This window comes from Trachurus trachurus (genome assembly GCF_905171665.1).
Source record: "Trachurus trachurus genome assembly, chromosome: 18".
In the NCBI taxonomy this organism is placed as follows: Eukaryota; Metazoa; Chordata; class Actinopteri; order Carangiformes; family Carangidae; genus Trachurus; species Trachurus trachurus.
Genome location: NC_139909.1, coordinates 16058048 through 16082521, shown reverse-complemented (window position 1 = coordinate 16082521; position 24474 = coordinate 16058048). Strand labels below are relative to the sequence as shown.

At 43.2% G+C, this 24474-nt stretch overlaps 1 protein-coding gene across 1 annotated transcript; it reads left to right on the top strand.

The window, feature by feature from the left end:
- Positions 1 to 150: 150 nt before the first annotated feature.
- On the top strand, positions 151 to 22489 carry vax2 (ventral anterior homeobox 2; the record flags this gene model as incomplete). The annotated part of the gene is made up of 3 exons (XM_083992509.1): positions 151 to 385; positions 4398 to 4585; positions 21998 to 22489. The coding sequence occupies 3 exons, from the start codon at positions 151 to 153 to the stop codon at positions 22487 to 22489; spliced, it is 915 nt and encodes a 304-aa protein (XP_083848635.1).
- Positions 22490 to 24474: the final 1985 nt, after the last annotated feature.

Genomic DNA, 24474 nt, shown 5'->3' with positions numbered 1-24474 from the left:
TCCTCCTCGTCTCAGGAGAACACAGTCGCAAAGAGGAGAAGAAAGTAAAGAGAGAAAGAAGTGTGAGCAGCAGAGACAGAAGGAGCAGAAGAAGGAAGAGGAGGAGGAGGAGGCACAGATCTTCTCACTTGACTCTGACTTCACTTGTAGATGTTCGACCAGGCCACGACCATGGGCGATGGGAGCCACCGCTGTGGACCCAACCCGCTGTGTCCGGACCGGATGGACTCCAAGTGCCGCGCCGAGATCGGGAGCCGGTCCCCGGTGCAGAGCTCCACCGACACCCCGGGGACCTCCGCCTCCACGCCGACGTCCTCCAGCGAAGACGGACACGACAAACTTTTGGGAGTGGACCCTGACTACTGCAGGAGGATATTAGTGAGGGGTAAGTGGATCAAAAACAAAACAAAAACACGGATTTATTCTATTTATAAGTCTATCTGTCAGACTGAGAGTCCTCCAGGAAACTAAGGAATAATAAAAAAAAGAAACACTAAAGACACTGCTGCTGTCTGTCAGTCAGAGAATAAACATTAATGATCATGTGTAATAGGCTACACACAGGAAAAAAAAGTCTAACTCTGATATTATTTGTTGCTTCTCCCATTGAAAAAACAAATTATTAAATACAAACAAGTCTATAAAAATATAAAAATGTGACCAAACCTGAGACTGAAGCTGCAGGACATAAGACTATAGCTGTGGTGCAGGGAGGACTCTGCTGTGGTAACAATAGGCTACTTTCACTTCCGTGATACCTCCAGTGACTGTAACACAACATCACATGTAAATAATGATAATTCAGAATCAAATTATTGTTATAATAAAAAAATATATATATATTGATGCATAAACTTAACTCACTCGGCCTTTGTGTGGTGGTATAAACCTTTTGTTCATGGGAAAATATATAAGAAACACACGAGTCAGATTAGTATTCAGATGAATTTAAAAGAAGCCTCTTAATGTTTTACTTCCGTGTCTTTGTGTATTCCTCTGTGACACATCTGTTTTTATACAATCAGACTAGAGAAAGTGAAGAAAACAAAGGAAACTGCTGTGATCAGGTGAAACTCAGCCCTGTGGCCTTTAACAACAATAGAAGCACATACATAGAAACACTTCAGCTCCTGTGGACGCATGTGTGTGTGTATGTTTATGGATGTATAGGTGTGTGTTTATGTGTGTATGTTACAGTTTACACGTCAGAAGCTGATTGCCTTTGTGTGCTAACGTTATGCTAATGAGTCTGCCTGGAATAATATTTAATTCAGCGTTAGAGCTACACTGAGTGTCCACGCCCTCCTGCAGGAGGTCAGCAGCCTCCACAGGACACAGACTTTAAATACATTAAAATAAAATATAATAAAATAAAGAACATTCTGATAAACTCTTTTCGGTCTGCAAACGGTCTAATAATAAAATGACAACAATCTGTTGTCATTTAGTTTTGATTTATATTCTGGAGTCCTGTTGTATTTGTTGAAAAGGCCTGAGGCTGTTGTTAGTTTTTATTTATATTTGCAGGGTAAATTATAGAAAACTAAACTGCACAGCAAATAATTGTATTTATATGTTAAAGGGAAATCAAAATCATGTATACAGGGCTTTATATCTGCATTCAGGGCATTTATATTTATTGTTTCAGAGTGTAAACTCTTTCCAAAAAATCTAGAAAATACACTTAAAATAGAGGATTGTTTTGTTTTGGACATTGAGTAGTTTTATTATTTACTATTTTACAGTGTCTATATAGCCTATATATAGATGTTTAGATATTTATATCCAGTGGTTAAAATTAACCTCCATTTAAAACTCTAATTAAGAGAAGAGACAAAACTTAAATTACAGCTTGTGTTTCCGTGCAGGTTTTTTGTATTATTTTGTTTTGCAGTGGTGTGTAATAGTGTGGTGTGATCACTATCAATACATCGGCCGATCAGTTCTCGGTTATAGGCGGATTGCTGCTGCTGCTGCTGCTGCTGCTGCTGTGGATATTATGGCTGTTTCCTTGGTTGCTGTTGTTGTTGTTTTCTTCTAATCTGCTACTAAACATTTAGCTGAGCTCTGGCCCGCGTAACAGGAGCAGCACGATAAGTTTAAGAGAAGTTTTCTTTTTCTTTTTCTTTTCTAATATAGTGACGAGTCGTTTTGAATAGAGCAGCTTGAGCCAACGAGGGAAAGTGAAACAAGTGCAACCTAGAGGAAATATAGACGAGGATGATGTTTGAAAAATAAAATAAATCGAGTAATAAAAATCTAAAAGAAGCTGCTCAGTGAGTTTTTATCTGTGGTTTTAGCAGCTGCAGGAATGCGAATAAAAACGTATTTATTGTTTAGCCAGTTATCGAATATACAGTATATCCTTTATTAGATTCAGCCACAGTTCGGTTTGTCGTTGTGGTGGTGACACTGGTTCGTGGTGTCCGGTCTGAGGAGGGGGCGGCCTGCAGGAGGACAGGGAAGAGCGGGACCGGGGGTTTCTCTGGTCCAGACCGCACCACGGTGCTCCTGCTTCAGGCCCTGCAGTGTGAGCCGAGTGTGTGTGGATGCTGCTCGGGTTTTTCCGCAGAGAGAGAGAGGCAGAGGCCGGGGTCACGGAGAGGTCAGCAGGTCTGCGTGCACATGCAGCCTCCGGCTCCCTCATCTCTCTGTGCAAATGTTCTCATCGCGATTTGAGCTGCACGTTGTTGTTGTTTCTATACTTATTTATTTATTTTCTCTCTTCACAACCACAGTGTGCGCGTATTGTTTGCATTTTACGCACACGCAGCCACGAAGCTGTGCGTAAAAGAAAGATGGAGATCTGTGTCTCTCTCTCAGCCATGTTTCATGTGGGCGAAACTAAACGCTGTGATCGAAATATGTGTTTAGTAAAGAAGAGGAGGGCGCGCAGGAAGAAGAGCTGACGAATCACTACCTCCAATTAATTCCTCCGCGGTTTAATTTAGTCCCTTATCCGCTCTTTATAGTAAATCTGTAATTCAGCGTTTCAATACGACGCCTTTAAAATAACAGTTAAACCAACACTTTCTCGACTTTACTACAATATAAATAACAGTAATAATAGGCTATTTATTCCCTCTGTCGTTGCAGATAGCCGGTGGCTCCTCTATAGAAACTCTGTGGATGATTGGTTCAATCACTATTGTGTCATATTTAATTCAGGTCTCTCCATATTTTATTTCATTGCATATTTTATGACTGTAAAACCCCCGGACAAAGAGGAGATCTTGTCTGACCGCGGATGTGATAAATAGGAACAAATATTCTCAGCTGCAGTGATATAACGATTTTATTATGCGAAGTAAAAAATAATAAGTCGAAATATGTCGTTTGTAGCGAAATTTGAGTGAAAATAAATGTATTCATGTGTGTAGCATGTGTATTTATTTTAATAGCCTGGGTCGTATATCCTCAGGGTTTATTGCCTTACAAATATTTTAATATGCTGTAGGCCTATAGTTACAACTTTTTGATATGTTGTTCTTTTTCCTCTATTATATGAATTAGTTTATATTTTTCGGACAGTCTTTGAATGCAGCACCGGGGGAAAATATAATGGAAGCAGCCAGTTTTGGACAGATATACTTAGATTAACTTCAACAAACACCTGAAATAGAAAATAAAGAAAGAAAATAAATTCACAACAATAGTAAACATGACATGAATAGCTAACCCGAATAAAAACAATAAAGGAACAATAAGTGCACACACTGGACCAGTAAAAGAAACCCGTCAGAGTTTCAGATAAAGTCCTCCAGTGTGTTTTTTACTATCTATCTATTTTCATCCATCAGGAAAACAAGACGTTTCCTACCCGTCACCTCACCTGTGTGTGTGTTTTAAACGCACGTAACTCGGGCCTGCGTGTGTCTGAGCTGCAAACACAAACACAAGTAGTTCGTAGTAATTTTCATTTAGCCCAATATCACTGAATGGATTAAAGAGCATGAATGAGCAGCCACACCGCTACTAATTCAACCACATTAGAGGGAAGTGGCTGCAGTTTCCACCACAGTCGTTGTGTGTGTGCAGCCTGGATCTGAGAGGAAGTAGCTCAGGGCCTGTGTCACAGAGAGAGCACAGGCTGCAATTAACAACCATTGTGTTAAAAATACACCACATGTATGTATGCAGTTTGTTTACCTCCATTTTCACCCCTAAGAGCATTATCCTATAGCGCTGCTCATGAATATTCATCAGCCTCATAGAGAGGTGTGTTATAGTAAACTGGGCCTCATGCACAAGTGTTTCCATTAGATGCCTCTTTATTCTCCTATATATCGCAGGATACGTGTCTAATGTGAGTGACGCACTGACGTCGTAAACGTAAACTGACGCTTCCGTGTTTCTTCTTTGTTTTTATTTTTTATTTTTTTCGGTTTTCCGGACAGACGCTAAAGGCACCATCCGGGAGATCGTCCTGCCCAAAGGCCTCGACTTGGACCGGCCCAAGCGCACGCGGACCTCCTTCACGGCCGAGCAGCTGTACCGGCTCGAGCTCGAGTTCCAGCGGTGCCAGTACGTCGTGGGCCGCGAGCGCACGGAGCTCGCGCGGCAGCTGAATCTCTCAGAAACACAGGTAAGAGCTGGGAGAAAGGGGGGAAATTGGTGGGCATGGGCAGAATACAAAATAAAAAAACGTAAATAAACCAAGAGGAAACAAAAATATCATTTAAATACAATACTAACAGTCGTGCACGGTTTTAGCCAGCTTGTGCCGTTAGGTCTGTCTCAGCTGAGCTGGATCTGTTTGTAAACAAGTGTTTAAAATCAACTTTAGCCTCATGCTCTTGACTGACTTGGTCGCAGGTGTCTCTGATTGGCCGCCTCAGCCAATCAGAGAGGAGGAGGCCGCCCCGCCCAAACAGGAACCACCCTGGGCTAAATACAGGGGAGCTAACAAATGTTTACAGCCCAACAACACAAGCTCGTTTGGTTTTAATAAGATGGAGAAATAGTAGCCTAAAATAAACCCCGGGGGTTTGTGGGAACTCGTCGATATGGGCCTGAAGTCAGAGCTGGCCCAAGGCATAAGCGAACTAAGCACCTGCTTGGGGCCCATGACCATGGGGCCCCCCCAAAGGGCAGTAACTTTTTAAAATTGTAGTGCGTAACTTCTGTCGACCCTTGGAGAAACTTTGCGTAATTAATTACAAAAAGCTTTAATTGTTGTTACATTTCAAATTGTTGACACACTGCTGTTGCAAAACCAAAAATTTTAAAGAGCAGATTATGTGTTTACAGTAAATGCTGTTGGTTTATTTTGTTACTTTTAGTCGACCTTTAGGTGACATTCAGTATCTCAGTACTATATCAATTTAAATACTAAATGTAAATCAACGGCAGGCTGCACTTTTAGTTGAATTTGGTGCCATTTCAGAATAAAAACCATAGATGGGTAAAAACCTGCCAGGATATGATGATTCATAACGACAGATTAATAGAGGGCACCAAAATAAAGATTTTGCTTAGGGCCCCATGGAGGCTTGGGCCGGCCCTGCCTGAAGTGAACATAAAGCTGCTGCTGGGCCAGCTGAGGTTCAGTATGGCGGAGGCCGTAGCTACATGTGCACAATTATTCTGGGCGTGTAGCCTATACGTCAGATTGATTGACCACGTGACGTTGGTGCGTCTTTTTGATATAAAAACAAGTTCTGCCCACGTCCGTGTAACATCGCTGCATTATTAAAACACAAAGCATGAACTACAATCCACCATAACTCTCTTCAACGGAGTCTTCATATGTGCACAAGCTAGGCTACTCAGTGCGTCCACAACTTTTTTTAGTCGTCAAATAATATTATTATTAGTAATTATAATAATATTAATCTCGTTCTTTTATCGCAGCAGGTTGTTTTTGTAATGCAAAAAAAGAAAAGGAGGCCCATGCAGTTCCGCGTGCTGCTCTCTCGCTCCTCGACCCCGCGCGCTTCATTCAAATCGTGCAGTGGCGCCACGAGCCCACCCCTCTGAGTTTGTCATGGGCGTCACCATCACTTCCACTTACTGTCGCGTTTAAAGGCCTTCTATAGGTTAGAGTCGCCTATAGCCTGTCTCGACTGAAAGTTATGTAGCAATAAAACAATAATATAATGGTAATAATCAAAAAGAAAACATTTATATAACAGCCAAATATCAGGGAAACACTTTTTGAAAGCTATTTGTGTATAAATATAATGTATTTATTACAGAACTGTTGTGTGTGTGGTTTTAGAGACTTTCAAAGCAAAGTTTTATCACATTGTATTGAGCTCAGGCCTCTGGAGGAGCGAGAGTGTCCTCGTGTGTTACGTCAGTGTGTGTTGTCAAGAGTTACCACTTACTTGCACCGTGTAACGGCAGCTATCAGGAGTTTTTACACCCCCCAAAGTATAAAAACCCATATAAAAATTGAAATAATGATGCTTTAACGTATTTAAATGTGAAGAGTAAGTCTGTGTAAATAAGCAGCAGGAGGTTTGTGTCCGGGCCTTTTGTGCGCTGCAGAGTTTGTGTTAAAACACTTGTTGCAGGAAGTAAAAGACACACAGGCAGGAATTTACGCAGCAGCATCAGTGTGAAACCAGCAGACACACACACACACACACACACACACACACACACACACACACACACACACACACACACACACACACACACACACACACACACACACACACACACACACACACACGAACCTACTCAAACATAAAGGTGATGGGATAGTGTGTGTGAGTGTGTTTGAGGAGCACAGAGCAGCCACTGTGTCCCTCATTAGTGCTGACACTAGGGGTGTTAATGGGGAGGGTCCCAGCTTCCTGCTGCTGCTGAGGGGCCGCTGGGCAGCCGAGGACTGGCTGAATAATAAAGAATTAAAAAAAAAAAAAAAAAACGAAAAACGTCGGACCTTAAAGTGAGGACAAAATGTAAATAATAAAAGTCTCCTCGTTGGTAATGGCGTCAAATATTAACGCCTAATGCACAGGAATTTCATTTACGGCCGCGTCGCAGCTTTTAAGCGAAATCGAAAGGCTTTTAGTTCACATTAGTGTTTTTTTTTCTTTCATTACTTTTATTTTCTTCTCCTATCTATCTATCTATCTATCTATCTATCTATCTATCTATCTATCTATCTATCTATCTATCTATCTATAATGTTTTTTTTTATTTCTGATTTCCCTCCTTCAGGCCCTTTTGAGGCTGTTTTCCAGGTTGTTTCTCCTCGTTTTTATTTTTTATTTTTATATAGGCCTGTAGCTATAACCTATAGGCCTATAATAGCCCCCCCTTTTTTTTCCTCAAAGCACTAAAACAACAAAAACAAGAAGCCTCAACTTACATCTACCTTTTTCTTAGTATTTGTGTCTTAGTGGAATTCAGATATGTCGACTGGAATAAAACTGTTTAATTGTGAAAATGTATTTCGCTAAATCAGAGTTTTAGTTTTTTCTCCACGTTGAAGTTTAATAAAAACGATAAAGGAACTTTTCGTCAAACCAACTTTTGATTTCAGGAAAAAATCTTTAAGGTCAAAGAAATTGTGTCGAAATAAAAATATTTTTTAAAAGCCTTTACCTTTTACATGAAGGTGACAGTGACTAATTACATGGGAGGTTCGATCGTTAAGTGTTTTTTAACCATGTTTGGGGATTTGGTCATTGACCCATAGTGTAACTCCAATTAGTTTGGTCAGGTATTCAAACGGATCACGCAATGAGCCCGCACACACTGGAAACACACACTCACATTCATACACACAGGTGCGCCCGCACGCGTAAAAATACCTATAGAAACTACCTATAGAAACTGCAAAGAAATAATGTTAAAATAAAATAAAAATCAAATTGTCTGTAATTAATACGATTCTTAACGACATTGTTGCTATGTTCGATTGGACTCGTACTGGATCAGACATAAAACAGGAGTAAATCGTGGCCTCTAACACGAATTTCTGGTGGTTTTGCTGCATGTTTTTGGTTGAGTTTTGGTTTTGACCTGTGCAAAAACTAAACTGAAGCCGGCGACAGTGAATAAAGGACAGATGGAAGTTAATATGAGAGAAGTAGATAATATATCCAGATGAAAAAGCGTGTAAACATGTTTATTTTTAATTAGGCTACGTGAACCTAAATTCGCGCAATGTGTCTTAATTCTTCTGTTTCGTCCTCAAATTCTTTATAAACTCTTGACTCTGTTCAGAAATAACATAAGCCAAACGAAAATATGTAAAATCCTGTTTAGGTACCTATTGTGCTCTTTGTGTGATACAACCCAAAACAACTCCCATTCTGATGCTTGAGAGGATAAAACGCGTCCGCACACACTTTCTTTTCCCGTCTCCCTGCAGCCGTAGTATCGCGAGATTTGACTATAGATCGATACCCCCGTAGTCACGCCGCTGTAACGCGTTACCGAGTAATCAGTTACCAGCTCGGAGCTCTCGCTTCATCCCGGCAGGTGGCTCCCCGCTACAGGCTGAAGGCACAGCAACACACACACACACACACACACACACACACACACACACACACACACACACACACACACACACACACACACACACACACACACACACACACACACACACACACACACACACACACACACACACACACACGGAGCTGCAACATGAAAGCCTGTGTTTCATTCACCTTTATGGTCAGTGTGTGGTCAGACTGGAGGAGTGATAGAGGCTGCAGCTCTTATTGTGAAGGTATGTTGTGGTTGTTGCTGTTGTGGTTGTTGCTGTTGTTGTGCATGTGGAGGAGGAGGTGTGGTGCGTTTACTGCTCAGTGGAAACGTAGTTTTTTACATTCACACATGTGGAAGTCTGTTGTGCAGCTGCTTTTTAATGGAAATACATTTGTGTTTTTTCTCAGACTTTACAACTCTCTAGTTTTGGAGGCTGTTTCTTGTATTTTCTTAAGCATGAACTTCAAAATGTTCAGTTTCAAGTTATTTTTGGCAACTTTCCCCCGCCAACATCTCTTCCCATTGCTCCCAGTGTGGTGCTGCTGGCTCTGCAGTGGGTGCAGGAGTCAGGAGATCCCAGTCCTCCTGAGTTCAGTGCAGCTACGTGACGCTACGTTACTCAGTCGCCACAATTGTATCAGTCCATTGTTGTTTGCAGCCCTTCCATGGAGAAGCTATGGATTTAATGGTCTCTGCGCTGCGTTAAACTGGTTTAATCCTGCAGCAAATGGAGGAGGCAGCTCAGTGATGGAGTCATGTTTAATCTTTAATGTAAAGCTGCGGCTGAACAACGCACACATGTGGCACAAAGTGTTTGCATCTTGTTTAGTTTTTTTCCTTTTGCTGTCACACTTGTTCCTGTGACACAGAGAAACAGGATTTCTCGGTCAGACATGCTGCTGCACCTGAGCAGAGATGTGATTCATGACATTTCTTCTATAATGTCACAAACGTCCGTGCCCTTTCAAAAGAAAACCCCCCCAAAATAATCACAGTCAGTCGACCAGGACAGGTGTTAAAGTTCTTAGACAAAAGGAGAGAAAACCCTTGAGACAAAGAGTGGGATTGGATGACAGGTTTTTATTTATTTTTTTTATTTTTTTATTTACCTGCTGGTGAAGAGGCTTAAATGTACATTTCTTTACCCACAGAGTGAGTGCAGAGGTCATTTATCTTATAGAGGCTTTTATTGTGAAAGAGACAAGAGGACTAGTTTGGAAAAAGTGACTTAAACGACTTCAAATGTTAATAAAATATGAGCTGCAGGTTTTTCCTACTAGATGGAGCGTGGTTAAGTCTACACACACACACACACACACACACACACACACACACACACACACACACACACACACACACACACACACACACACTAAGACTAACAGTGTGTATTAACCTGTGTGTGTGTGTGTGTGTGTTACTCTCACTGACCTCCAGTTTTAACATGCATGATCACAGGTTTGTTCTCCCAACGCTGATGCATGTGTGTGTGTGTGTGTGTGTGTGTGTGTGCACTTGTACAGAGCTGAAGTCCAGCAGTGAAAGCATTCAACAGGCACACACGCACACACAACACACACACATACACACACACAGACACAGACACAGTTCAGCAGCTCCATCTCGTCTTTGAAGGCGTCGTCCGGTCCGGTTTGTTGTTGCAACATGAGCTCAGGTTCAAATCAGTGAATGAATGAAATCGTCGTTCTGACTCTCCCGTGTCTCTAACGTGCAACAGAAGCGCCTCGGATGTGAAGTGTAACAGCCAGTTGCTGTTTTAGCCTGCGGAGACTTTCTTTTTTTTTTTGGGTTAATGTACTCACACACTTGATGCGATCTGAAACCACCTCCCCTCCATAACGTGAACCAGCCGACCTCCGACAGGTCTCCGAGTCGCCTGAGATCAGCGTCAGCCTCCCTCTCATCTCCTGCCTGCTGTCTTTTCTCTCCGTCCGACCGTTGCTTGATAGCAAACGGCCTCGGGCGGGGTTTTTTTAGCAGAAGCTGTGAAAACCTTCACGTGATGCTTCTCACTGCTGTCTTGGATTTTCTTAACTTTATTTTTTTTTTACATATATATTTTTCTGCTCGTGGCTTTCTCCTGGTTTTCAGGCAGTGTATTGTGGGTGGAGGTGGAGGTGGAGGTGGAGGTCAGGTGTTGCCCTACACACACCTGCACCTCCACCCTGACAATAAATAAATAAAACAACAAGAGACCAGCTCTGTAAACGCTCTGACCTTTACCTGACCTCTTGTGAAACTAGGTAAATCTAAATTCCCTGTTAAGAAGCGACTTGTGCAACTGCTTCTCAACGACATCTATGAGTATTTGTGCACGAACACGACGCGAGGCCAGTGTGGTCGTTTAACCATCATCGTTGATGTGTTGGTGGATTTTGGTTCGTTGATACGAGGAGAAAAGAGAAAGTTTGTTTCCCCGTCAGGCGACCAGTTGTGTTCATGTGCGGTGGCGTTGCTGCTGCTGCTGCTGCTGCTGCTGCTGCTGCTGCTGCACAGTGAACGTCCTTGTTGTGTGCATTGTTCTCCATGATGGCCCAGACAGACGGTGTCTGGCCACTTGTCTGGGGCGTAGAGGACCCGGCCATGACGTGTAGCCGTGCAGATGTAGCGGAGAGGCGGCCGCACAGAGCGCCGATTGTCTGGACGCTCTGAATGGAGACGGAGATAGGAAGAGGACAGACGGACGGACGGAGGGAGGGAGGGAGGGAGGGAGGGAGGGAGGGAGGGAGGGAGGACACTCTGTGGTTTGTGCTTTTCACTTTAAAAGTTTGTGCACTTCTTTTGGGGGCTGCTGCAGAGAAACCAACTCCCTCCTCGTCGCTCTGCGGTGACCTACAGCCAGAGCATCGTCTCCACACGACGGCCATGACAACGACGCTGACGACCGACGCTCTGGTCGGAGCTGCAACCCGCCAGGCGCTGATTATCTAATCAACTGATTAGATAATCAAAAGAACATAATAGCAATTAAGTCTCTGTTGCCGTTGGCCTTAATCACTTTCTCAGATTGAATTGACTTGTTTCATCAGCTCCTGGCAGAGTCAAGTGTGTGTGTATGTGTGTGTATGTGTGTGTGTGTGTGTGTGTGTGTGTGTGTGTGTGTGTGTGTGTGTGTGCGCATGTGTGTGTGTGTAGTGATGTGAAGCCAAGGATGGTGTAATTTTCCAAACATATGGAGGAGCATGTAATCCTCCAACTGATGTGGAGGCAGGAAAATCAGTCAAATTGGACACAAGAGGTTTTTACTTTTCCTCACCATCTCTCTCTCTCTCTCTCTCTGGCGAGGCGTCAGAACGGTCTCCAGAGGTCAAAGGTCGTCTCTGCTGCAGCCACTTTGTGTCATTTGCCAGGGAAATGTGTAATGCAATTAAAGTGGTGGATTACCTGTGCGGGAGCTTAATACACACACCTGCCAGTGGAGCGGCGGCGCTGAGTCGTCACCGTGTGTCCTCACACCGACACCGACACTGACGACGACTCTGGTTTTCATTTAGAGAGAAGATCCACAGGTGGAGAAAACAGACGTAATGATGCGTTCACTGCTGCAGCTGGAGGTCGGGCTTCTTGGCTTCAGCTTTGATTCCCTTTCTCTCCCAAAACTTTCTGTGAATTAGGTTTTGAGTTTGTTTGGCACCTTCTTTCTTTCTTTTTCTTTTTTACCCAACATGCATCTGTCATCACAAACAAAACCCAGCTCCAAGTTTGACTTCTCTTTTCTTCATAATCGCTCACAGTGTTATTATTGTACAAAAACATGGCTGTTTCCCACAAAATATTGTTTAACTCTTCACACACACACACACACACACACACACACACACACACACTAGAACTATAATGAAGTCTATTTAGATGTAAATTGATTTTATTATAATAGTTTTTTTTTTTCTAAAAAAGCTTGTTGCGTTTTCATTGAAAATCTGAAAACATCAATAATTTACTCTTTAAAAAGAAATTCTTTAAAAATAATAATCATAATAATTTATAATTTATGGCTGACGGACAGAAAAGAAAGAAAGAGAGAGAGAGTGAATACCTCCAATCAAAATGAATCAAAACATCAACAGATCTATTTTATTTGCTGCTGCATGGCGGAGAAGCTATTCATATTTTATCAGTTATTCGAGGGCTTTTGTTTGTGGTATTTTATTTTTGTAAATATCTTCTTTTTTTCAATTTGAGGAAAAAAAAAAGAAAAGTTTGCCAGTGTATGATTAGATCCTTTAGTTTAGGTCATCTCAAGTTGTTTTTGCAGTTTAACCTGTTAACTCTCATATAGTATATCACAACATATATTATAAACTCATTATATAAAAAGACATGATGGTGTTAAAGGAAGCAGGAAATAAAAGTAGTCAGTTCTGCAATACAGTAGAAAATATTTTCAGCTTCCATCACTGTTGAAAATGTAAATCAAAATATTTTACACACAGCTTTCTGTTTTTTTTTATGAACAGATGCTTGTATTGCAGCATGTTTGTGGCCTAGCAAACATTTACAGTTTGTGACAGTGACACAAGTCATCTATTAGAAAAGGGACATACATAGCCTAAGTGTATGAACTCACAGACACACATAAGGAGGATTTTTGAACATCATTTTCTGCTTCCTGCGTTTTTTTCCAGCCACGACAGCGAAATGAAAAAATGATTCTTCTCTGTTGGTTGGCTCAGAGTTTTGAGCGTCATGTGTCCGTGGTAACGAGCCCACACCCCAGATGTTTTATGCCGCAGGTGATCAGAGAGACTGCGGGGTGACATGCAAGAAAAGTCATGGACCACATTCAAACCCCTGCTGCTGCTTTTCTCTTCTTTTTCTTTCTTTCGTTTTTCTTTTTGACGATTGGGTGCAGCTCATCTCTGACGTTACAGTGTGTGTGAAGGGAGGTGGGGGCTCCGACCTGAACCTGGAGGGGTTCCCCTGAGTGGATGGATGGATGGATGGATGGAGAGGGAGGGGCAGAGGAGGAGAGTGATGGAGAAAGAGGTGGGCCTCACCACCACCACAGACCCAAGTGCTTTTGCACTAAGGAGGATTAGGCCGCCATATCTACCAGCGATTCTATAAGATGGAGTTAACCCGTAGCTGAACCTGCTGGACATGTGCTGCAGCGATCGACGACCAGATCAGGTTTATTCAGGAGGGACGGGGACGGGGACGGGGGCGGGGCATGGGAGGTGGAGGATGTGGTTTCCAGGTTTAGGGGTCAGGTGGTGGCGGCGATGCTGAGCTACGCACTTTGAAGCAGGGGTGTCAAATGTGTGGCCTGCGGGGGTGAAAACCGGCCCGCCAGAGGTGCAGTCCGGCCCATGGGAGTGTGAAAATTACACATGAGACAGAAGTTGTTGAAATATTGTTGAAATGCTCATATTTTTCTCAATAAATTCCAAGTTGTTCCTTATGTTTTGTAAACGGAAAGTTCATTAACTGTAAACATCTTAGGCTACTTGCACTTCTTAACACAAAAAACAAAGGGAAGAATTTAGAGTTCTTGTTTTTTTTTATCGGTTATTGTGTTATTATTTTATTGGCCCGGCCCACTTTATATCAAATTGTGCAGTTTGTGGCCCCTGAACTAAAATAAGTTTGACACCCCTGCTTTAAAGTGTGTGAGGAGGAAGAGGAGGATGTGACTGAGCTGAAGGAGGAGGGTGAGATGGGTACAGACAGGAAGTTCACCATGTCCTTTCACATTAAGAGTCTGATTCAGCAGATTTTCAACTTTTATGTTGTTAAATAGCTGAAGAAATCTCATATTTATATCCATATAGACATTTAGTTGCATGTCTAAATATCCTTGAGTAGTGCAGAGAGTTATAATCAGACGTGGCGTTGCTTCGTCAAAGTGCCGTTCGTCGTTTTAATTGATGCTGGTATCGTTACTCCAACGTGCAGCAGCTGTAATAAAAGCCTGATGTGTTGATCCATCACACACAGTTGAATAAGTCATTGATTCAGCTTGTTTCTCTTTGCTTTCTTTAATAATGGAGTCTCCACTGGTGCGTCACAGCCCCCCACCCCTACTTGCTTGCATCATATAGTTGAGTATCCACTGGGCCGTTGCGTACAGTTTTAACGGTCGCTGGTCCGCCTGGTACACCATATCCACCGCGGGGGGAAAAAAGAGTTTTTTTTTTCCGCTGTGCGTATCACATGCCTGGGATCAGGGGGTCTGAGCGGGGTCACGGCGGGATCACGGCGCTGCAGGAGGGGTCATGGAAAGTGTGAAAGACAGTCACCAAGCGTCCTTCTTAAAGACTTTAGAGTCACAATCCTGCATTTCACTTTGCATTATGGGAATTATACAGGAGAGAGTTCAGATGTGTGTGTTAATGCTTTCCATTTAGTTCAGCTTTAAGGTGATTAAAACACAGAGATAAAGACGCAACCGAGGAGAAACACTGAAGTGTAAAAGAGAGAATTAGAGAGAAAAACAACAAAATGAACTGAAAACGTCTTTTGTTTACGTTTCCTCCTGTTTCAGAGGACGGAGTTTGACCTATTGATCACACATCTATGTATGTATGTATGTATGGATGGATGTATGGCCCAGTGGATCTGTACATTGTGGGTCTTGATCTGGCTTAACCTTTCTACCTCTAGCCCAGTTCGCCAAACCGCTCCGCTCGCAGCTGTGGTGTGTGTGTGTGTGTGTGTGTGTGTGTGTGTGTGTGTGTGTGTGTGTGTGTGTGTGTGTGTGTGTGTGTGTGTGTGTGTGTGTGTGTGGATTCGCAGCGCCGGCCTCTGATTGGCTGACCTCTGCCCGACTGGCCTGTGCATTCATGCATGTCGGCCCGATCATCTCTCCCTGACCTTGAATTTACCCCACCCTGCCTATATTTACCCTCCATCCTGTCATTTTCATCCACAACTACCTTGTGTTTTCGTCTGGTGCAGCGACGTCACACCTCTGTCTGTTTGTCTGGGTGGGTGAGTGGGAGGGAGGTGGGGGTCTTTAACATGTAAACCAATGAGAGAGAGAAGTTAATTCAGTTTTCATAGTAGTTATAGATTTAGTTTCCATTTTTAATCATAATTACATAATATATTCTATATATTCTATATACTCAATTTATTTTTTGTGTATAGCCTATGCATATACTTTAAGTTTAAAGTTATGTTGAATATATGTTTAAATATATGTAGCTTACATGTATAAATCTATTTTTGCCATTTAGCACGAGAAGACAATTCCTCGACAGTATATTTTCTACTAATATTTCTCTTCTTCGGACCTGTGAGATGATAGATGAAGAGAAAGAGAAAGAAATATTAAAAATATAAAAACATAATATTTAAGACACTGTTTACATGTAGGATTTAACTAAATCTGCCGAAAATGATAAATCTGGTTATGTTCACTTTTTTTTTTTTGTGTGCTGTTCATGTATCTAAACCCTGAGCTCTAATTTAGTCAAGTTCAACCAGTTGTGTATCCATCCACAGCTGAAAATAGAAATGTACTATTTAGTTCTGTTACATCTGATGAATGTTTTTTTAAAAGTAAAAAGTAAAACACTTTCCACTTTTTAAACCTGCACTTTTTTAACATTTACACTCTCAGTTAAAGCCGAGTGGTTCGAGGCTACAGGACTTTTATAGAGACATAACGAACACATTGATCGTTTAAATGACTGTGACGACACTCTAAGATTCACTGTTTATATCGACCCGATGGACTTTTAACCTGAAAAACACACTACGGATATTCATTTACTTCCTGTTTCCTCCCTCCCTCCCTCCCTTGCTGGCTTTGCCCTCCTCACCTCCGTCCTAACCTCCTCACCCGGGTTCAAACTCACGCCACGTCCTTGCTGCCCCATGAGTTCAGTGCAGTGCAGTGCAGCGGGACGGGACGGGACAGGACGGGGCGGGCGGGGTCCGGAGGGCGCGGCCCGGGGGGAAATGCAGGTCACGGCGGATCTAGATCTCCGTTGGTAATCTCTGCCCCAGCTCTGAACCCTGGATCCCATTAAAAAGGATTTACATCCAATAGTGTAGATGTACCAAAGGCAGCTTTGCTTTCTTCTCTTCCCATCATTTTCCCCCCTCTAATAAAATCCCTGTAAAACACCGGCCAAAACCTCCCCCCACCCTCACCCTCTCACCCTCTCACCCTCTCACCCCTCCTCACTCAACGATTGATAGGACGACTGGGATGTGAACACGAGACCGGGCCACACCCTCGCTGTGGAGGACGGAGGCAGCCGATTGGTCGGGAGCCGGGACTTGTAGTGAAAGCCTTTTATGGGATGTGGCTGTTTGGCAGGTGGTGGCACATGAGTAAAACACGGCGGAGCGGCCGTGTGTGAGCTAACGAGGAGGAAATATAGAGGGAGAGAGGGAGGGATAGAGGAGGAGGAGCGTCTCCATCCCTCCTCCTCCTCCTCCTCCTCTCATCTCCATCTCCACTATCCCTCCCTGTGTGCCTCCTCTGGGTCTTTGCAGTAAGACTTGCTGGCGTCACTATTCCTCTCTGAGCTGTGGGATCCTCTCCGATCCCATTATTCGTGTCATGGTCAGTAGCTGAAACTATGATCTCACTCGCCCTAGCTGCCCGTTGAGCCCGCCTTTACGCCGCGGTGATACTGTGGTTAACACCGCTCACTCGCTCACTCACTCGCTCCCTCGGCCTGCGATTACTTCCACACAATCGAGCTGCATGGTTGCGTTCGGCCTGTAACCTGTGCCACCCAATTAGGAGAGCCACCTGTCACGCTGACTCAGGTGTTTTTTGGAAGATGAAAGCAGAGCGGTGCCGGCTGCAGGAAGGCCCGCGACCTGCCGTATGAAGGCAGAATAAGACAGGACGCCCTTCATACGGTGGCCCTGAAGGCTCAACTCACTGCAACTTTTAGAAAAACACATGTAAAAACACAAACATGATGCAACCAAACAGAAGAGAGTCCCTGGGAAACAAAACAGTGACGGACCCGGCTGATGTGTGATAAGAAAACATCTGTACAATGTTTCACAGTTACAGAAGATATCGTCAATAATATCTGACTGGTATTGATGTCAGGTCCATCACTTGTCAAATTGATGAAGTTGTTTTCTGAATTCACAGTGTGTCTTTGCATGTGTTTTCTTAAATCGCAGTGCTTTGAGCGGCCACCGTACTTTCAACCCTAAACCTTATTACTTTGAGTTTATGCCGTCACTTAACCAAACTTTATCCGTCCTACTCAGAAACTTTGTAGAATTGTCCTATAGTCTATCAATATAGAAATATAAAACTACTTATTAACAATCCAAAGTTAAAAACCCTTAAACTCGCTTTAACTTAAATGATGATGAAATCAAGAAAAGTTTCACAGTCCTGATATAAACAGATGTGGCCAGAATTTTCAAAAACTGACACACCGCATTAAATAAAAGATGAGAAAACAAAACAAAGTTGCCGTCTTCAGCAACTTGACTCATATTACTGTTTGTAGCTGGTGCCAGACTTCAAGCTTTGTTACCAGGATCATTAATGAGTTTCGTTATGGCTGTGATACAAATCAAGGCCCAGCATGTTTTTAATTTGAAATACAGGAGGACTGTTACTGTATTTTTATCTAATTATGCCTGAATCCAGTTTATCTTTCTAGTTAAGTCTAGTGCTAAATATATTTACTATATACTATCATAATGTAATTGACAAAGTCGGTGTTTTCTTTTGAAACTATACAAACTGCTTGTAATGCTGCGGGTGGATGTGATGGAGATGACAGTATGAAGTAAAAACTCTCCTCACTGTATCCAGTTTTAATAATGATAAGATCAACCAATCAGAAATAAATAACTTTGATTATATAAAGGCGTCATAATTATGATACTTATACTTTATACTGAACACCACTGATGCCCATTGACGGTCATGGGTCTCACTGATGAATGTGGTCGTTTTTGTGTCGTCTTGTTGTGCAACAAACGAATGATTATGAAAGTTTCTAATGAACCTTCAGCGGCTCTCGGCCTCGGCCTCGGCCTCTCCGCTGTTACAGGAGTTTCCCTTTAAGTCTCCGGCTGCCAATCCCCACTTATCAGGGATTAGATCAGTGGATTTCTGCGAAAACTGTGATGGAACAAGTCTCTCGTGTGTAAATAACTTTCAGCGCTGAGGAGAAACTTTACGAAACAGGATGAGTGGAAAAAATTTGGAGATAAACCAGCTGATGGTGCAACACCTCCACCTGTCTACTTTGTGCTTTATGAGATTTTATTTTTTGTTTTATGAGATGGAATTTATTAATATAAAGTCTGGATGTGTTTATTATTACCACGCTTTCATCAAAACAACAATACATCTCCTTTTATCTCTATCTTTAACTTTATCTTTGAGAAGCTGAACGACAAGAACGAAGGAATCCTGTGAGGAATCACAGAAATGTCAAACAATTAGTCAATCAACAGGAAAATCAATCAGCAGTGACTTTGTTCTCTCTCTTTCTGTGTTGCATCGTTATATAAATTGAACACATTCAAACTGTTTTTCAATTGCAATGATTATTTTTTTTCTCTATTTGCCGACCGGTTTTGTCCAAAGGAATTGTCAGTTAATTGAAAACAGAATTGTTGGATGAATCGATCATAGAAAACTGTAAATAGTTAATTCGATTACATGAATCTGTTGATTATATCTTAACGACGCTTAAAAGAAACGCTGCTCCACATGTATCTGCAGATAAATGGCAACTAAATACTGTAAAATTTAAAATAAGAGTATAAAAGAGCCTTAAAAACCAGCCTTGTTTGGTCTAGATCAGTGTTTCTCAACCAGTAATTTCAAGGGGTCCTACTTAAAACGATAAAATACAATTTTCCTGAGTTACAGACATTTATCATTTTACTAAACTAGTGAGTGGAGCCATCGTTACTGCCTTAAAGGGACAACGAGGAGTTTTGGAAAAGCGAAGCGTTTTCACACTACATTTATGAGCCTCCGCGCACCGTAAAATTCTTTGACCGGCGCAAGACGGACTCATGTTTTCATTCATCAAGAATTAAAGTCAGAGGTTCAAAGAGGTTCACATACCACCGTAGTTCCGACCATAAACAGCGATTCGGCTGCGTTATTCTCATGACTCGCCACGAAGGAAACGCTGGTCGGCTCGACCAGCATCTCCGCCACTACTAATAATAACAAAATAACGATAGAGACAGAACGATATATTTATCGAAAATGGGCCCATTAACAAGTGTGGGTAGCGGAGATTCATCCACATTAACGTGAGACTTTTTTATAACCAAATAGAAACTCCTCGTTGTCCCTTTAAACTGCAGAAGCTAAGCTAATTGGCATTTTTCACAATCCAATATGTTTTCATGGGAAATTTGTCTCATAATAAGAAACCACATTTTGATGGTTTTGATTCACTCTGGGTTGTCTTTTTAAATTTACTGCATTATGCCATTACTTCAAACTCGACACTTCCTTGTGTGTGTGTCAGTGGACAGTTTATCTTAATCAGGCTTTTATTGTGAAATGTTGCACAGGAAGACGGTGTAAAACTCACTAACGTGCAATGTTCAGTGTGCAGCGACTTTTTAAATTGCATGTTTTGTTTGCCTTCAGAACCGTTGATAAATATGCAGTGATACGAATAAAAACGCTATTTCTAGTTCTGCCGAATTGGTTTGGGCCCTCAGTGGTTGCTAAAAAAAAAAACAGATTGAGAACCACTGGTGTAGATGATGAGTGGCTCCTCACCTGACGGCTCCTGGCCACTGTGGAGAAACTCTTAACTGCAACAAAACAGAGAGTGTTATATTTTTTTTTACCGCTCGCTGTAACTCGGTCGGGATCCGATACATTTTTCATGTGTGTGATTCCAACAGGAGGAGGCATCTCTCTCTCTCTCTTTCTCTCTCTGTTTCTCCGTGCAGCGATCTGCCGTGACCTCGCCGTGCCCTCCAATCAACACCGCGCGCAGCCCCAACTCATCCACACGCTATACATTAAAGCCACGCTGAGCCCCCATCAATTAAACATGGCGGACAAGGACAGGCAGAGTTCACCGCGCTTTCCTCAATCTGCTGCTGCTGCTGTTGTTGTGAGGTGGCGTGATGTGCTCCCGCGGCGAAACTCTGAAGATCGCTGCCGTGAGAGAGGACGAGGCCGATTACCAGCTGTTTTATTAGTGATAAACTTTCACTTCCTGTTTCGAAATCGGTGCAAACGAGCTCCTTTTTCCCACTTCTGCAGCCGCCTTGTTCTTCTTTTTCTTCTGTTTCCTGTGTGTAACCGAGCTGATGCTCCCCCTCTGCTCTATAAGCTCCAGTATCGCCGCCCGCAAACTCTCCCATATGTGCAATTGTGGCCTGTTAGAGCTGTGAAGTGTGAGAGAAGAGAGTGCACACCGAGTGCGACTGTGATCAAATGTGCAGAGAGAGAGAGAAAAAAACAGCAGAGTTGATCCAATGGCTGGTGCCGGGTGGTGGGGGGTTGGGTGGGGGGGATTACAGCATCTCCACTTGTTCTGCACGGATTTATGCGTGTATGACCGGTTTATTGCGATGAAGATGTTGCGTGCTCCTCCGCCGCTCGCAAACCAGTCAGCGCGCAGAACATGCTCGGTGGTGGATGTGCATCAGGAAGCAGCAACACACGGCTCAGCCTGCAGCGCTCGATCGGCTTCGTGAGGTCGCAGGAGGTTGAACCAACAGATCTTTGGGGCGTTGATCGTGAGTTAGGTTGAAGTTTTATCTGCACAACTCATGACTTCAAAACCAACAAATCTGACTCGGATTCAGAGGCTAAAATGATTCAGTTGTTGCATTTTTCTTTTGGGACATTTGTGTTCACATGGCGGTCCAAAGTTGCGTGAACCAACTGTTCTGTCTGATGAAGGGCCTTGGCCTGGAACGCCACATGTTGTGACACTCACATTAAAACATTCAGGAGCAGAAGCTATAGTGTGCTAACTCTATTTCTCAATTTTATTCATTCTCCTTGGTTGTCCAGCACCTAATTTTAATTGATTTGAGAACGTGCGTTCCCTCATGAACCACCTGTTCTCTCACTGGTCGGAAATCTTTCCCGCAAAGAGGAGGAGGTTACCTGCGAAAGAACAAGAAAACACTAAACGGAGGTCTCATGATTGGGCCTTAAAATAAAAACCCGTCCCAGTACCTGAACCGTGGTTGAAGTCTGTATATGAGCCCGATCAGAGTCAGTTGTATATATTGTCGACCTGAAACCAGCGCGTCCCGTCGATCGAATCCTTGGAACAGCAGCAGCGTGTTGTGTGTTGTGTTGGTTGTTGAGTCGATTACATTCTTACTGCAAACAAACCGCTCCAGGGCTCGAATGGAGGCGAGCCGAGGCCGCCCCTTCTTGGCCCGCTTGTTTTATCTTGCATCCGAGTATGATTGCTGTGTTCACATCTGGGCAAACGAACTAATGTTTGGGATTGAACGCTCTCTAGAATTAAGAATTAAACTCTGATCAGCCTCCTCGTGGGTCGTTGTCCCCGACGATGCGCCGTGTTTCTGTCGGGTGGTAACGTGTCTCTTCCTGGTTGTGTCGTTGCAGGTGAAGGTCTGGTTCCAGAACCGCCGGACCAAGCAGAAGAAGGACACCACCAAAGATTCGGACAAACGCTCCTCCTCCACATCCGAGTCTTTGGCCACCTGCAACATCCTGCGTCTCCTGGAGCAGGGCCGCCTCCTCGCCGGCCCCGCCCCGCCGCCCAACCCCCTCCTCGGCCCCCCGCCTCACAACGGCTCCCTGCTGAGCAGCCCGGGCGGCGGCTCCTCCAACTCGCCCGGCGTCAGCAGCAGCACGCCGCCCGGCTCCCTGACGGGGGCGGCGTTCGGGCTGTCGCTGCCGTCGCTGGGGCCGACCCCGCCCTCACCGCGGCTCGGCGTGCCCCCGCCCCACTCCCTGTGCTTCTCCATGCCGCTGCTGGGGGGCGCTCACCACGAACTGACGTCCGCCTACGGCTGCGGCTCCTCGGCCTTCGAGCCGTACATGCGACTGGACAGGAAAGAGGCCGACATGGGAGGAAAGAAGACAGTTTCTTAAGTCAGGTGTCCGTCTCTGAGGACGCTACGGGGGGACGTGGGGGGGCGGCGGCGGCGGCGGGAGGGGGGGCTTGTCTTTGTAAGAGCTTTCCTCCCCCGGACGCTCACCCTGCCGCCTGTTTGACACTCGAGCGGCCGCGGACGGACGGGGGCGAAAAAAGAAGAAGCAATCACCCCGGATCATGAGAAATGTGAAAAAGGAAGAGACCCGGTTGCTTTCTCTCCTCGCGGCACCATTTTGTGCCACAGCACTGTTTGGCACGCTGCCACAAAATGGTGAAAAGGACACGATGTGACGGAGACACTCCCACATTAAAAAAAAAAAAACTAAACAAAAAACAAAATAAGAAAAGAAAAGAAAAAAAAACACTTGTGAATTTTTTTTTTTTTTTTTTTGCAAAGCTGCCGTGTGTGTGTGTATGTGACAGACAGATGTTTTTATCACCACTCTCTTCGCAGTGGTTTTTAAGTGACTCTTGATTTTTTTTGTCCAGTGAGTTTGTACGTGTGGTTTTTTCTTCTCTCTATACAGGCCTTCATCTACTGTTCAGGAAAAACAACAAAAAAAAAACAAAAGAAAAACAAAAAACTTGACATGGCGAGTTCAGACTGAATCAGGGTCTGGTTGAGGAGGAGAGTGGTATTTCACAGAGAGCAGTTTGTACACATTTCTATTCAAGGGGCCATGTTGGATTTTAGTTGATGTGCTATCACAATATGGAAGAAACACTGAAGAAAAAAAAAAGAAAAAGAAGAATCGTAGCATTTTAATATCAGTCTGTTTGGTGTCCTGCAGTAGTTCTTTTTGTAAATTCTTTATTTGATGTGTTTGTTTATTGAAATAATTCTGTGGTAGGATCTGGAGAGGAAATCACATATCTAGATCCAATAGTTTAATATAAAAAGAAGAAGAAGAGAAGTGTTGTTGTTGTGTGTGCGGCCGCTCAGACTCTGCCAAAGCATTTAAGGTTCGGAGGGTGAAACATCAGCGAATGACTTTTGATCCCCTTTAGATTCACAGATGTCACCGTTTCCTTTTGGAGTAAAAGTCTTTTTCTTTTTTTTTTTTCTTCCACCGTGTAGTAGATGAAAGTTTCCAGACACAAGTTTTTTATTTTCACTGGATCAAATCTGTGTCGACAGGAGACGAGGGAGAGCTGCCATCATTAGTCGATCAATCGATCAGTTGATCTAATTGAAGCAAACGTACAAAAACACTCAGATACACTGCAAAAACTCAATCTTTCCAAGAATATTTGTCTTATTTCTTGTCGAAATGTCTAATTTCTAGTCAAACCAAATCTTTCTCCACTTAAAATAAGACTCATCGCCTAAAAATGAATTTGTTTTTAGATAATTTTCACTTATTTGAAACACATTTTCACTTTGTGCTCGTAATAAGAAAGAAAAACTTGCTCCACTATCAGATTTTTCTACTTATTTCAAGTGAAAATATACTTGAAAGAAGTAAAAAGTGTCTAAAAACAAGCTACTTTTTAATGTGGTGAGTCTTATTTTAAGTATAATGAGATTTGTTTTGACTAGAAATGACATTTTGACTAGAAATAAGACAAATATTCTTGGTAAGATTTTGAGTTTTTGCAGTGAAATGCTGTTTTTCCATTCATCACAACACACAACAGCAGCTATCACACACACACACACACTCACACCTATACATTTATATTTTATATATTAGGTCATATCCATAATTCAAATAAACCTCAGTGTCTCTTCCAGAGGAGGCGTCTTCTTCTGTAGGATGCAATAAGCTGCAGCGTCGTGTGAGATGTTGAGATTTAATGCTCGTTTATTTTATTTTTCTTTCCGTTGATATTTCGTGTTTCATGTTTAAATTTTTTTTTTTTTTCATTGGCTTTTGCCCCCCCCCCCCCCCCCCCCCCCCCACTCCCCTCACCTCTCCCACCCCCTCTCGCCCCTACTGTTGCTCTTCACCTTGGCCCACCTATAACAGACAGATTCCTC